This window comes from Passer montanus, unplaced genomic scaffold (genome assembly GCF_014805655.1).
Source record: "Passer montanus isolate IOZ18808 unplaced genomic scaffold, ASM1480565v1 scaffold54, whole genome shotgun sequence".
NCBI classification, from domain to species: Eukaryota; Metazoa; Chordata; class Aves; order Passeriformes; family Passeridae; genus Passer; species Passer montanus.
In genome coordinates this window covers 18,264-32,876 of record NW_024370374.1, presented here as the reverse complement: position 1 = coordinate 32,876, position 14,613 = coordinate 18,264, and the positions used below count along the sequence as shown (strand labels likewise).

General features: G+C 39.4%; 1 protein-coding gene across 1 annotated transcript; it reads left to right on the top strand.

Moving 5' to 3' along the window:
* The first annotated feature begins 241 nt into the window (after positions 1 to 241).
* On the top strand, positions 242 to 14,172 carry CSRP3 (cysteine and glycine rich protein 3). The gene is made up of 6 exons (XM_039725105.1): positions 242 to 329; positions 6,350 to 6,480; positions 10,176 to 10,344; positions 11,701 to 11,836; positions 12,291 to 12,384; positions 13,490 to 14,172. Exons 2-6 carry the CDS (start codon positions 6,369 to 6,371, stop codon positions 13,567 to 13,569), a joined length of 591 nt encoding a protein of 196 aa, XP_039581039.1. The 5' UTR covers positions 242 to 329; positions 6,350 to 6,368; the 3' UTR covers positions 13,570 to 14,172.
* Positions 14,173 to 14,613: the final 441 nt, after the last annotated feature.

Here is a 14,613-nt window from a genome sequence, read left to right as displayed (position 1 = left end):
TTAAGCAATGCAGTAGAGTAACTATAAAACTTTAATCTTTATTTTTCAGTCAGGAGTGTCCTTTAGGTGTAATCCGAGGGGCTGCATTGTTGTCCACTTACTCACAAGCAGACATAAGGGAACAAAATGCCAGGCTTTTGTCAGAGGTTATTTTCAGCTTGGTGATAGCAATGGCATTGCTCAGATCCCTTAAACTCTCAATCCCCTGCCCTCCCCTCCCAGCTTATAGGGCTGGCAGAAGTGGTCACTGCATTTAAAGAGAGCAGGAACCCCTCCCATTCAAACCCTTTGAGACCCAAGAAAAGAAGGAGAAAATTCAAGCGACTCCGGTGAGTTGAGTCCCATGGGTTCTGCCAAAAAGGGTTTGGGTATTTTTTTATTCCTAACAGATTATAGAAGCTGTTTGTTGCCTGACAAAGAAAACCACATAGGTATAGTACAGAAATGAGTCCTACAGAGCAGTGTTTTAGGTTTGGAGTAGCCAGTAGAAAGAGAGATTCTTCTGTCTCAGCGAGGCAAGCAGCTACCAGTGCTGCAAGAGCAGGGCTGGGGAGATCGTCATTAGAGACACTCATTTGGACTAGGCATGACTGGATAACAGAAGTTTCAGAATATTTAAAAATTTCATTACAAAGCTACAGAATTATGTCTGCAGTCAGTCATTAGAAAGCGCACGTACACAGCATACAAATTTTTGTGCTTTTATAATGGTATACTAGAAGTAAGAAACCAAAACAAAACCCCCAAAATCTTCAAAATATTTAATGTCGGAGACCAATTGGTTTCATATCAAAAAGAGGAAAACTTCTGTGCAGACTTGACAAGAAATGGCTAGCTAAGAATGCAGGATGAAAGAATTATTCCCAAATTCATCATTCAAGCATTCTAAGAGAGCATGATTGGTCAAATCATCAGGAAAAAAACCCCAAAAATTCAAATAAATAAATAAATACATAAATACATATGTGTTTTTACAATGAAAAATTTTCTGCTTAAAGGTAAAATTATTTCAGAGAATAAAGCCATGCATGTAGATAAAATAATTCTGTGTCTTAGTCATCACAGTGTTATTTCAAAGTCTGTAGCAGTTTTGCCTGGCACTTAAAGAACTTACTGTAGGGATAAGGATTCAGAGAAGGATCGTGTGGAAGGAATAGTGAAAGCTGATAGCCCAGGATTAGGCCTGGAAAATTGAATGGGTCATTTGTACAGCAGGATGCAGCTTTCCACAGCCACATGGATCAGACTGAACTATGAGTGTGAATGTACAAGCATGTGAATGTGGTTGGTTTCTAAGTTAGAATGAAGTGAATGAAGTACCTTACTCTGGCATCAGATACTGTATTTTTTGGAGATGCAATGTTAAATTTCTGCAAAAGTGTGCATCAAGGAAGTTTCAAAGGAAATGTAGCATCACTAGGCTAGAAAATAATACAAAAAGTGGAAGAACAGAGATGAAAGCAAGGGAATGTGGCACTGTCAGCTCTCAGCAATAAACATGTGCTTCATATAAAGTCGGTTAAAATCTTTTGTTTCAAAGTGCCATGTGTAACTTAGTGTGACCAGTGTCAATGAAATATCAAGATTTACTTTCCAGTTTTGACATTCCCATACCTTGACCTCTCTGTGTTTCTTTACTGCACATGTAAGGGGAAAAGGCTGGTTATTATGAGATCATGGTGGAAGCCCAATGTATGACACTGACTAATAAAATTCACCTGTAGCCACAGCCCACTGAACTCATTGGAATATCAGAAATATGATTATAAACACATAACAAGATCACATCTCCATCAAATGAGCTGTCTTCAAACACAAGCCTTCCCACTGTGGTGAATCTCTCCTGCTGAGGGAGAAGCACAAGGGGCTGGATTTTGACAGACACACCTCCAGGCTGCTCAAGATGCAGTGGCATCTCAAATACAGACTGTGAATCTCTCCTGCTGAGGGAGAAGCTCCTGCTGAAGGGGCTGGATTTTGACAGACACACCTCCAGGCTGCTCAAGATGCAGTGGCATCTCAAATACAGACACATCAAAAGAAAACCTCACTGTGAGTGTCAGTTGCAGAGAAAAATCACACCAGCATTTTATTGCTATTGTATAAAGGAAGACATATTTTGTTATCCCCACAGTGCTGGTGGGGTGAGTACCACTAAGGATGGTCAAATGAGTCATGATGGTCACAGGACAGGTCACAGCAGAGCTGTGATTAGATACCAGAGAGAAGTTCTGGCTGCACTGGCATTCCCACAGACATCAGCTGTGAAATGAATTTCAAATATGGCCTTGATACTTTGCATTTCAATGTAGACAGCGATGTGTGAGTTTTATATTTTTATTATATATTATTTACATTATATAATATATATTTTATATTATTTATTTTTATTATATATTTAGATGTTATATTGTATATTATATTTTATATTATATAGTATTTATATTATCACTATATTATATTATTTATATTTATATTATTATTGCTTGTTATTGTTAGGTAAGGAATCAAGAAATCAGTTTTCTTATTCACTGACTCTAGACCAAGCAGCTTAGCTGGGACTAAAATGCAAAGAGATGCAAGGCACACCCTGCCCCCCACTCCCCATTCAGCACTTCTACTGCCAGTGGTCACAAAGACCAATATTCCCCATTCTGTTTATCCCCTTCAAAGCCATCCTGCAGCACATGTGGCAAAGAGATAACCCTGCCAGTCACACAATACATAACTCTGCAGTCCATTCAGATAAGACCTGAGCTCTAGACTGTGAAATGCATGAGCATACAGAAGGGAAACTTTGTGTTTAGCAAGGAAGCACCAGAATTAATTCCAATTAATCCATTAATTTTTCACCTGCAGCACAGTCAGGCATTAGCACTGCCTTTTACTGCTCCACATTTCACCAGGCCCATACCGCATCCACCACCCATTTAGATCAATGGATCAAAATACATTTTTGGATTTTATCCTTATCAATGGCACTTTGATTAGAGAGAGACCCTCTGTGGCAGGATGTGACACCCAGATTTGGACAGTATGACTAACAGCCCAAAAGAATACAGCTCACAATGTTTTCATGCCTGTGAGAGCACATCAACACTCCAAAGGCTTCCTTGCTTCAAGCCCACCCTACAAAGTAGTGATACAAGCTCTAAATAATGGGAGGCATGAATCCTTGAGGCTGCACATCTGAGGTATAAATTCTGCTCCATATAGAAGCTACATTCTGAAGAATGACAAAAGCTGAACAGCATTTGAGCAAGCCCAAGAACACTCCTCCAGTTTAACAGCACCCTGAGTGCCCACACATCGCAACTAACACTCAGAAGTTTCTGTGTCACACATTTCTTACCTTTAGGATCACTCTGCTCCACTTCCCACTGGATCACCAGAATATAACAAGTATCATGTGATGAGCAGATATGAAAAGTTAACCAGATTAAGACAAAAAAGTTCAGGGAATTTGATGGGGATTTAGACACTGACACCCAATGAAATTATGGGAAGTGGAGACTTTGGATCTACTTTTTTTCTGATGACAAATGGGAGACCAAGTTCTATTTCTATGGAAAGGATGGAGCTTTATCCACTGTATAATTTAGATGAGTACAAAACTATGAGAGCCACACCCCCTGTGGAGATTACCTTCTCATGGTGACCCTGCTGCAAAGGCAGCATCCCTAGGGATGGCCAGTCAGCTCCAGAGAGATGAGAAAAGCCTGGACAGCAAGAGCACAGATGTGCCCGATTACCTCATCCAGCTGTTCCTCCAGCCAGCATAGACATCATGGCATGCACTGCTATTCTTACACCAGTATCCTTACAGAAATATTTCTGCCATGCCTTTCTTCTTTCTCCTACAGCTTCTCATCAGGTGATGCAAAAAAACCCGTGGAAAATGTGTATGCATGCCCAGTCATGTTACTATAATTAGCTTCAGGAACAATGATCCTTCTAAGAGCTTTAACCACAGCCCTTGACAGCACAAGGTTCACTATTCCACTTTATCAGACTTTTTCAGAGATTATTTTTTCCCCTTCAGCTGATGATGTAATTGGAGTTACCTTCAACAACTATCCTTGCTGCCACAGTTTTGGAGGCTTAGTGTGCCTTTGAGGAGACCTAAGAAAGAGAAAGCAGCTTCACAGAGAGCAGATGTACAAACCACTCTTCTCCCAGCCAGCTATCAGTGCTGTCTCAGCTGGGAAGGGATTCCACTGGAAACCTGATTTGAAAGGGAACACTATAGACACAAAAATCTCATTTTAATTTTCAAGGAAATGTCAGAAAACTGATTTTTATCCACAGTTGCTCTTTCTTCTCTTAAAATGTTTGAAGCATCACTTGAATATGTTTTCATAAGAGAAAGAAAAAATGGCACCAATACAAAAGTACTTTAAAAACAGAAGAAAATATAGAATAGCAGAGTAAGAATAAGATTTTACCTACATGAAAGATTCTTTTCTGTTCCTTTATCTCACATTTAAAAGAAATTGAAAAACCAATTTAACAGTGCTGCTCAGAGAAGGCTTCACTGAGTGAGAGAGATCAAATTCATCATCTGTTCATTGTGCCTGGGTAGTTTTGTTTCTTATTTCAGCTACATCAGTTTTGCTTTTTTTTTTTTTTCTTTTGCTTCTCACTTATTACAGATAAACAGAGTTAGAAGAAAGGTGAGTTATCATTTCCTTTCTGCACCATTACTGTTTTGGAACTGCCAGAGCAGTTCTGCTCCTGAGCAGCCTCCCAAGAGAGCTGGGAGGGTCTGGAAGAGATTCATGATGCTGCTGGTGTGTGACAGCAGAAGGCTAAGGCTGGGATGGCTGAGCTGGGGAGGGTGCTCAGCTGAGCAGAAATCAGCCTCACAAAGAGGAAGACAGGGTGGACCTTGCATGAGGATGACAGGTACGCTGTCTAGTGAAGGTAGCAGTCACAACAGTGACTAATTACACAGGGTTAAGGATGTGCTAATAACTGCTGTGGTAAGGCAGAGATGTTTGGATATGCTCTGTATCTGAACAGTTATCAAACACAGGCTGCAAAACCTGCCCCACTGCCATGTCTCCAGTGCTATTGTCTCAGTGTGTGTCCCTTCCTTTTGCTGGACAGACAATTCTTTCATACCACTGCAGGATTTTTGGTCTTAGCTGTCAGAAAGGATTCCCCTCAGAGTGCAGAGCTGGCATGTAGACATTGTTCATTTCATTCTGAAATTCATAAGATTAAAGTGAGAAGTCACTGAGATGATGATAAGCACAGGACATTAGTCTAACTTAAATACATAGCAAAATATTACTCTAAAATGCAACTTATTGAAAATACCAGCTCTGTTACATCACTGCTGTGACAAATTCCCCTCTGTCTATCACCTGACCTCAGAACAAAATTCTCAGGTAGCAGGCCTGATTCAGCCTTCAAAATCCTCCTCTTAGTTAAAAGTACCTTTGGTGAATTCAATCAAACACAAACAGCACAAGCAGGCTTCAAAATAACTATAATAAGAAGGTGACTAGTTTTCCAAGAAGGAGGAGGAAGGCCTGGTCAGGAGCTTGGAATAACCCGATAATTCAGTGTGCAGATGACAAGATGACATCCCAGTCTTTCCAGAAATGATGACTCAAACAAGAAAACAGAAGGGCAGACTGGGGGCTGGGGTTGTTCCAGGTGTGTGACAGCACAATCACAGGGAAAAGCACTCAGCCTGACATCAGGAGACCTTGGCTGGGCTACTGCCCTCCTGTGTGACCTTGGGCAAGGCACTCCAGTGCTAACTGGAACAGCAAGAACTGGAACAGAAACCATGGCTCTTTTTTTTTCTCTGATGTTTAGATTTTAAAAGCAATTGACAAAGAAAAAAACCCGACACCTTAAGCACCTCAGGAACCTCTCCATTATTACTTTACAATGGCTGCCCAGCACAGAGATCTTGTGGCTGTTTCATGAGGAACTCAGAAAAGGTTATGTTGGAGTACAGGAAAGGACAGTGTTGAAAGAAAACAACGATTTGATGGAAAACAAACCCTAGATCCTCTTTTCCAGAAGAGGGTTGAGTGATCCTAGCACCTTTTCACTGAAACACCTCACAATCATTTCACATATTTACCATCACAGTATACCAAGCTAAGGAATATCCTTTTTTATGAGAGAATCACAGGGATTTAGACTGTCCCTGTCCCCAAAGCACCAAGGTAGTACCCTCACTTCTGCTACCACATCGGCACGAAGTATATTGCAAGTATGCAGTAGCAGTTGATGGGAGAGGGAAGAAAAAAAAAATTTAAGTCAAGCTGTTCCATTCAAAAGAATTCACATTTGCTGTTGCATTTATTTACATAATTTGTTTTCCTAGGTTAACCCTTCAGATAAGGATGCCAAACTGGGGAGGAGGAGCCAAGTGTGGGGCCTGTGAAAAGACCGTGTACCATGCTGAGGAAATCCAGTGCAATGGAAGGAGTTTCCACAAGTCATGCTTCCTCTGCAGTAAGTTGGGCTGAATGATTTAATATCACAGCACACCCATAGTTCTGTATAACTCTTCCATTAAAACCAGAACATTTATTTTTGTATTACTTGGCAGGCAGTTTTACTGCCTTTTACCTGGAGCAATCTGCCTCTTGGGCTCCTGGCTTTTCTTTGTCCAAACATGTGATGGATTTTGTTAGGGACATGAAGATGCTGCAGAATCACAGTATCTAAGTCCATCTCCAGGACACCCTTCCTTCTGTCCCACAGTGTGTCATACCACAGGTTTGCTTCAGGTTAAAAAGCCCAGCAGAACTAAACAGCACTCATCAGACAGAAGGATGATTACTTCTTTACTTTTAGGAGATTATTACTTTCACAGTGCATCCTGACATTAATTTGTTCCACACCGAAAAGCTGAAAGACCCTGGTGTCATCAAAACCTCCCACCAACACTCTGCATGTACTTCAGCCTCCTTCCCATACTTCACACAGTCGCATTTCACTTACTCTTTCCCTCCACACTCCTCTGTGATGTTTGTCTTCCAGGAATTTTGCTTTCTCTGCAGAAGAGGCAGAAATTTGTAAAAAAAACCAAAAACATTCAGAGAGAAGGTACCAATTCAGCTCTGTTTGCCCTTTGTGGAGAGGGAGAGAGCAAACAATTTGCTAAGAACTAAAGACAGCTGAAGAGTTTATCTTGCAGACAATACTTGGGATTGGTACCTTTGCAGTACAACTCCCAGCATGACAGTTTAGGAGCCAATGAATCCAATTTTCTCTCTCCCTTTCTGGAGGGATAGAGACTTCTTATTTGGAGGCCTCAGACTAATTTTACATGCTTAGCTGATACAGAGCAGCTCTTTGAAGAACAAGACCAAAGGACTCACCTGAGCTGTCTTTGCCTTTCTCCAAGTGCCTTAAAAGTGATGCCTAAAAGTCCAAATGATCCCTTTGGTGATGCCTAAAAGGCCAAGTAAGAAAGTATTCCCTCAAAAAATTTCCAGTTAACTGACAACCTTCAGCCAATTCTTACAGAATGGTAAAAGGAAGATCTCAGTCTCAACTAAAACTTTCCTAATGCTTTCATGTTCTGCCTATAACAATAAATAGTAAATAAAAATAAAGATCTGCCCTAATAGAACATAGTTATGAATATTTCTCAAATTTCTTCATTCTTAGTACAACTGAGTTATTTTATTTTAGTGATTAATGACAAACAACTTACATTCATTAGCTCTATCAAATATTTGGTTTGTTGGGAGGCTTTTCTTGGTTGGTTGTTGGTATATTTACTGTGGGTTTTGTTTGTTTGTTTTTAATGTTCCTTTATTTGCCTCTTGTTTTAAATCTGAATTAATTATGAATAGGTTAGATACTAAAAATAGTATTGCCATCAGAAATATGTTTAAGGTCAAAACCGAAAGATGCATCTAAGTTGCCCAGTTGGCATATGAAAGGTATGATAATTGGCTTTACTTTCCCCCATGATTCACATACACTGTTCAGCAGCTCTGGATGCCTCAGGATCATGTATCATATTCATGGGCTTTTCTATGAACCATTTATAGGATTTCATTTCTCAACAGAAGGAAATCAATTCTACCCCAGCCTAAACTCAGGCATGGAAACAGTTAATTTAGCTGTACTTTTGTATATTTTTATATAAAACTATTTCAAATAGATCCTTTATTTCACATTATATTTGACCAGGTACCCAAAGCACATCTGTATTTTTTGACCAAAGAGTTCAATTTCAGCAGAATTGTAAACAACTCAAAGCAACCTCTTAATACAGGAAGAATCAGACAAGCTAAATTATTTATAACACTCTCTCTCTGCTCCATAGTTTTGCCCTACAAGTATTCCAAGAGAGAAATTTGTTTCCAGCAATCACTCCTTCCTGTGCAGACTCCTGTTTACCTGCAGACTGACGCTTCACTGACAGCTTTTACCCAAAGACCAGCTGTGGTGGACATTTGGCAGGATCTCATGCCATCAACCTGGATCTCCTCATGCCAGTGGGAGAACAGGATCTGTTGGCTGATGACAGGTCTCAAAGTTATTTCAACAACAGCACTTCAAGGGCTTTTGCTCCATCTGTCGTGGTGAATTGATACCTTATCCCTAAGGTACCAGAAATAGAAACACTTTACTGCTAGAGTTTCCATCATCCCTTAACTCCCTCAGCAAATACAATTATCATCTCAAAGCAAGAGTGTAGTACAGAACTGCCTCATTTTACTTCTATATAAAGGTCTTTGCAAATTATTTCTCCCTCCATGCAATATAGGGAGTAGGAAAGCCACAAAGATAACCAGAGAGCTGGGGATGTATAACTATTTATACTGCCCCTTAACAGCAACCTGGTCTGGGTGTTGGAACTGCATGATCTTTTAAGTCTCTTCCAACCCTCTGCAGCATAATTAAAGCTGCAGAGGTTCCAGGCTGTAGATTTCCTGCAGTGGATAAACTGGATTCAGAGGAGGACATTTAAAGTAAACATGGGGGAAAGGGGCTAATCAAACACCCAGGTAGGTCCTCCAGAGTTTGCACTTCCGGCCACTTTCAATACTTCTGTATTTCACAGCTTTCTGTTGCATAAGTGAACTCAGCAACTTTGTTTTCCAAGCTATCAATAGCTCATGACTGGAATGCCCTCTGCAGGGTAAGCATTTGTTCTAAGGAACCTGGAGAGAAAGTTTTTGCGTATTTTTTCCCCACTTCTAATCAACCACTGTTGAACAGTGAACAGTTTGTAAGAAGTATTGAAACAGTAATTTTTTTTGCATACTGGAAAATCCTGGTTTTCAAGAGAGACTCTGAATTGAAACACCTTCCTCTCTCTCTCTGTGGGGTGGACGCTGTCTCACACCGAGTTCCCCAAGTGGTGCAGCAAACACAGGCATACACTCCTCATTAAGTAGTGAGGAGTGTAGCTACTATATTTTTTTCCCATTCATTATTAGTAGTGCTGTAGAGGACATAATTTGTATTTGTATTCCCTGATGAAAGCTGGGCATTCTTATGACACCTTCTGTCCAAAAGCCTGCTAGACCTTTCTTACTGAGCTAAGCTAAGTGTAGTTCTCTGTACCAAAGATGATTTGCAAGAGCTCTGTTTGTGAATGGCTACAACCACATTTCTGTCCTCCTGGAGGAAGTCTGACAGAGCTGACACTTGCTTTGCCTTAGTGCCACAGCTCCAACAAACAAATAATTATTAAAAAACCCCAACATGTCCAGTCTGACTCCAGACAGGAGTCAATGTTAAACCCTCTCTCAGAAATAAACCACGTCAAAACAACCTGGGCTGAGCTGAGAAAGCCACCACAGACTCAGAGCAAGTATCCTGAAAAGTCCAGATCAATGTCCCTGCAACCTTCTTTCCCCCCTTTTTTAAGGTCTGGGAGTTCAGGATGCCAAATTTCAATCTCAAGCCCATTTTATTCTTCACAGATCTAAATTTCTCTGGGGTTACAAGAGAACTTCAGAGGGGCAAAAGAACAGGTTATGTGTACACACATGTACCTCCCCCTTACTTCAGCAACAGTTCAGTCAAGTTTTATACTGACAAGTTTATACTGACTGGCTCCTTTCCCCACATTTTTAAAGCTAAACAGAAAGAAATATTAATTGTAGTTATTTTAAACCACATAAATTCAAATTTGAAAAGGCAAATGCTGATATGTGCTTTTCTCTCCCTGTTTTCAGTGGCTTGCAGGAAGGCTCTGGACAGCACCACAGTAGCAGCTCACGAATCCGAAATCTACTGCAAAACCTGTTATGGGAGAAAATATGGCCCCAAAGGGGTTGGCTTTGGACAAGGGGCTGGATGCCTCAGCACTGACACCGGAGACCACCTGGGCTTGAACCTGCAGCAGTGAGTCAAACCCTAGTGACAACTCCTTTTTCTGGTCCTACTTGTCTCTTACCAGGGTGTTTTATGTATTTCATTCTGTTTCCATAACAACATCTAGCATAAGGAGCAGAGCAGACTTTCCTACACCCTTTCCTTCCATGGACACTGTAATTCACAGTTTTTAATGATGCTCGGTCTCTTCAAGCCTGCTTTACAAATTATACCCTCCTTCAATAGGTAATTATTCTGCAGAAGCAGCCTTTATATGCCACCACACATGTAAATATTCACTGCAATTGTAATCTGCCATTTGCAGCACAGTGGTAAAGTCACATTGACCATAGGAAAAGATTTTTTTTTTCCTGTTAGAGGCTAAAATACAGTTAATGTTTTACTCTTAGAGAAATAATCACAATACCCCATACTGTTAGCGCTCCTCTCAATGGGGGAAATAACATTTCTAAATCCTCCCTGTGGTTCTAATAACACTTACAAACACACTGAGAATGTATCTGAACAAAGAAATTCTAATGGGATACCATCTTCCAAAAACACATAATTAGCTCTGACAGTTCATTTTTATAGGATTTTCCTGCAGTTCTCAAAGTTGCAAATTTCTAAATCAATGATGTTTCTTCTTCCTTCTGAGGGTCTACTTTAAAGAAACCAATTAACCAATATGCTGTGCAGGAAATAAAAGCTTAAACAATGTATTTAACTGTAGCTCCTTGTACCATACAAATCCATTACAGGTGGAATTCTGCACTCAAAACTTGCATCCTGTGGATAAAATTACCTGTTTCAGTCCAGCTATCTGATAATTCAGAAATCATTCTGTGAAAGGCTTTATGCACAAAGATTTAAAGCATGAAGTCCAGAACTAAAAAACAAAGCCACTTTTCTGATGTCCTTTTGACCCTAGACCAGGCAAGAACCCCAATTCCGTGTCCAAATGTTTCACTGCCTAATGAAACTATGGCATGCAAAACCTGAATTTCTATTTTCAGTTTGATGAGTACCAGCAGATAACCAGTTACAAAGACTAGAGACATCTTTTCCTTGTATTTTCCCTGTTGCCTCCCAATGAGACAAAATTGGTTTTTATTTCAATTATTATTAAATATAATCTTTGGTGCATGTGGCTGGTGCCAGTTCCATGTATTTAGCCCAGAACAGGTAATATCAGAGCTTACAGTACCAGCTTCTCAATCATACAACACAGAATTCAATAGAATACTTTGATTTTCTTCTTTTTTTATCCCCTTTTGCATGTCAGAGATGAGCAATTTAGTATTTTTTATGCCTTACTAAAAAATAATTAAATCCTTTTTTTTTAAAGAAGATATTTTTAAGCAGCTTTAAAAACTTCTGTTTTAGGGGGTCACCAAAGCCTGCTCGCCCCTCAACACCAACTAATGCTTCAAAGTTTGCCAAAAAGATGGTAGATGTGGATAAATGTCCCCGTTGTGGCAAATCAGTGTACGCTGCAGAAAAGATCATGGGAGGAGGAAAAGTAAGTAGTGACTTCATCACTAGGAAAAAACCCCCACCATTTTATAATGCTGAGGAAATATAGCTAAGAGGTCCTCAATTTTCATTCATAAAGAAAACACAAGGATGAATTTGCAAATTGCTTCAACAGGTTTAAAATCTTGTACTTTTTGTAAATATATTTAAATTTTTTGCTTCTTACTAATGTTTGAGGACCAAGCACAGATTACTGTACAAGCTGGCTCTTCCTCCATCTGTGGGCATATTTATAAACATTTATGTGTAGTGGCAATTGAAGATATATTAGACAACATAACTGAAAAAAGGCTAACCCAGACTGACTAAAAATGGAAGCCACAAGATCTACAAATTAATTCTAACCTTTCCACACCACACAAAGCAGTACTTCTTTGTTTCTTGTACCTGCTGGCTGTGCACTTTCTGTGCCACACAATGAATTGTCTCCCCTTGTTCAGCCTTGGCACAAGACCTGCTTCCGCTGCGCCATTTGTGGGAAGAGTTTAGAATCCACGAACATTACAGACAAGGATGGAGAGCTCTACTGTAAAGGTAAGAGTTGCAGAGAGCTGAACTGGGCTACAGAGTCAATCTAAAGTTATTCTCTTTAGACCTGAGATTGCCATTGTGATTTACCTTGCTGAACGCTTAAAACCCCCAGGAAATTTCATTTTTGTCTTTTTTTAACAACCTTCTGAAAGCAAAGAGCTGTGGTAACACTGCATTTGCAGCTTCCGCTATTAACATTTAAATTTTAAAGCTATAATTTTTCTACAGGTGGGACAACTTCTCAAATCTGCCAGACCTTCTAACAGAGCACTGGCCATATCTGCTGGGCAGGCTCTTGTACCTGCACAGTCTCACTCACTAAAATAAAAAATCCACAAAGATACAGATCTTTGGTCCTCCAAATCAGAATTCTTGCCAATAGTTTTGAAGATATTTCCACTGCACTGGTATCACAGAAGATAATGCAAAAATGGTAAATTACACATCTAGATGTTCTTTTCAGATTCATAAAGTTCACAGACTTCACTTGACTCCTAGAAATAGCTTAACGGGAAAAAAAATATGTGAAGCTTTTATATACAAAGCTAAACTTTATAGAGAGCCCTAAAAAAGAATACTGGAGTTCTGTGACTTTGGGTACAGTCTGTCAACACAAGTGGATCAAATTGGCATATTTGGAGAAATATGCTCACCATTACCACTTAGCAGAATTGTGATAAACAACAATGCACACATTAACCAATACAGAGTTCAAATGGAATTACTTAAATGCCCATCAATAGTTTCTGGATTATGCTCCAGTTCTTCTTAAAAATCTCTGGCTTACTCTGTATCACTCATCAGACCAAGTTTTACTGAGCATTTTTAGACAGAGAAGTAGCTTTAATGAAAGTATTACGTTGATCTAAAAAATATATATAATTTCCTAACTTTCTTTGAGATCACCAGATGCAACTTCTGTGTAATTCAAATATCTAATACCAGTTTCAGTATTAAGAATCAGATAAACTTATGGGAAATACACTACTTCAGATTTCCTTCCTTTTTATCAACTTACATTTGATAGTAATTTAAAAATGAAAACCAAAAGACATTTACCTCTGAGAGCCTTCAGAGTACCATTTACTTCCCACTCCTTCTTTTGTAGTTTGCTATGCAAAAAACTTCGGTCCCAAAGGAATTGGGTTTGGTGGCCTCACTCAAGTGGAGAAGAAAGAGTGTGAATGAGAAGAAATGAATGCAACAGACTCAAACTGCTGTTGATGACACCAAGTGATAGCTGTCAAGTAAAACACTAAACAACACATATTGCTAAGTACCTAGGGCATTTGATTAAGATCTTCCTCCTTGCAGAAAAAAAATTGTGAGTTGTATCTTAAGAAATTCTTAGAGTAGATTAAAAAGGTACAATTATAAAACTAGACTTATGTTTGTGTTTAGTATATAGACAAGGAACCTCATGGAACATTATTGCTTCTTAAACTAGTACTTGTCACATTTTAGACTGGAATTTTAGACTCAGAGTGCCCCATTATGATAGGGATACCTTCTGGAGTGAAGGGTCCAGGTATTCTCAGTTAGATTGTATTTTCTTTTTTTCACAATGTTAACCTGTCTGCATTTCCACCAGTCTCCTAGCTGAGCTATGATTATGCTGGCAATTGTGTTAGAACAAGTAGATGTTATTTGCTTTGAGACAACTAAAAAGGATTTGAAATTCTCTTTCTCTGAGGGAGGTATTTCTAAAAAAACCCAATATTTTCTCAGGATACAGTGTTATAAGTTTTTTCTGCTTTCAAGCTACAATAAAGTACTTACTGCTTGACATTATTTTTATTTGTATTTGCTTGTGCTTACACAGTCTACAATGTTTCAGATAAATGGATTTCACTAAGATGAATGAAACCCCTCACAAGAATTGCATTTCACTACAGTACTTATGATGTCCGTTCTAGATGGTATCTGGCTTTCATTTCCTGATCTTGAACTCTTTCCCTGCTGATTTCATTGTTACCTACTTTGACTCATATTCATATCACACTGTATAGCTGGCCCCTCCTTTTCTTAGGAATGTGGCTGACATTAGCTATTACAGATGCAGTGGGGAACAATTCCCTCTTTTTATGTGCATTGCTATCTTCTACCATAAACTTACCCATTTTCCTACCCTAACAGGGCATATATATGTGAAAAAGAAAAGGCAAAGAGTCAGGCTCCTTCTTATGGTTGTGTGCCCACCCATTCTTAAATACCTCACTGGTCACATATCTC

Coding starts and splice junctions, on each gene's coding strand:
- CSRP3 (XM_039725105.1), top strand. CDS start 6,369: ATGCCAAACTGGGGAGGAGGAGCCAAGTGTGGGGCCTGTGAAAAGACC. Junction 10,345..11,700: donor CTGGGCTTGAACCTGCAGCA/GTGAGTCAAACC, acceptor CTTCTGTTTTAG/GGGGTCACCAAAGCCTGCTC. Junction 12,385..13,489: donor TGGAGAGCTCTACTGTAAAG/GTAAGAGTTGCA, acceptor CTTCTTTTGTAG/TTTGCTATGCAAAAAACTTC.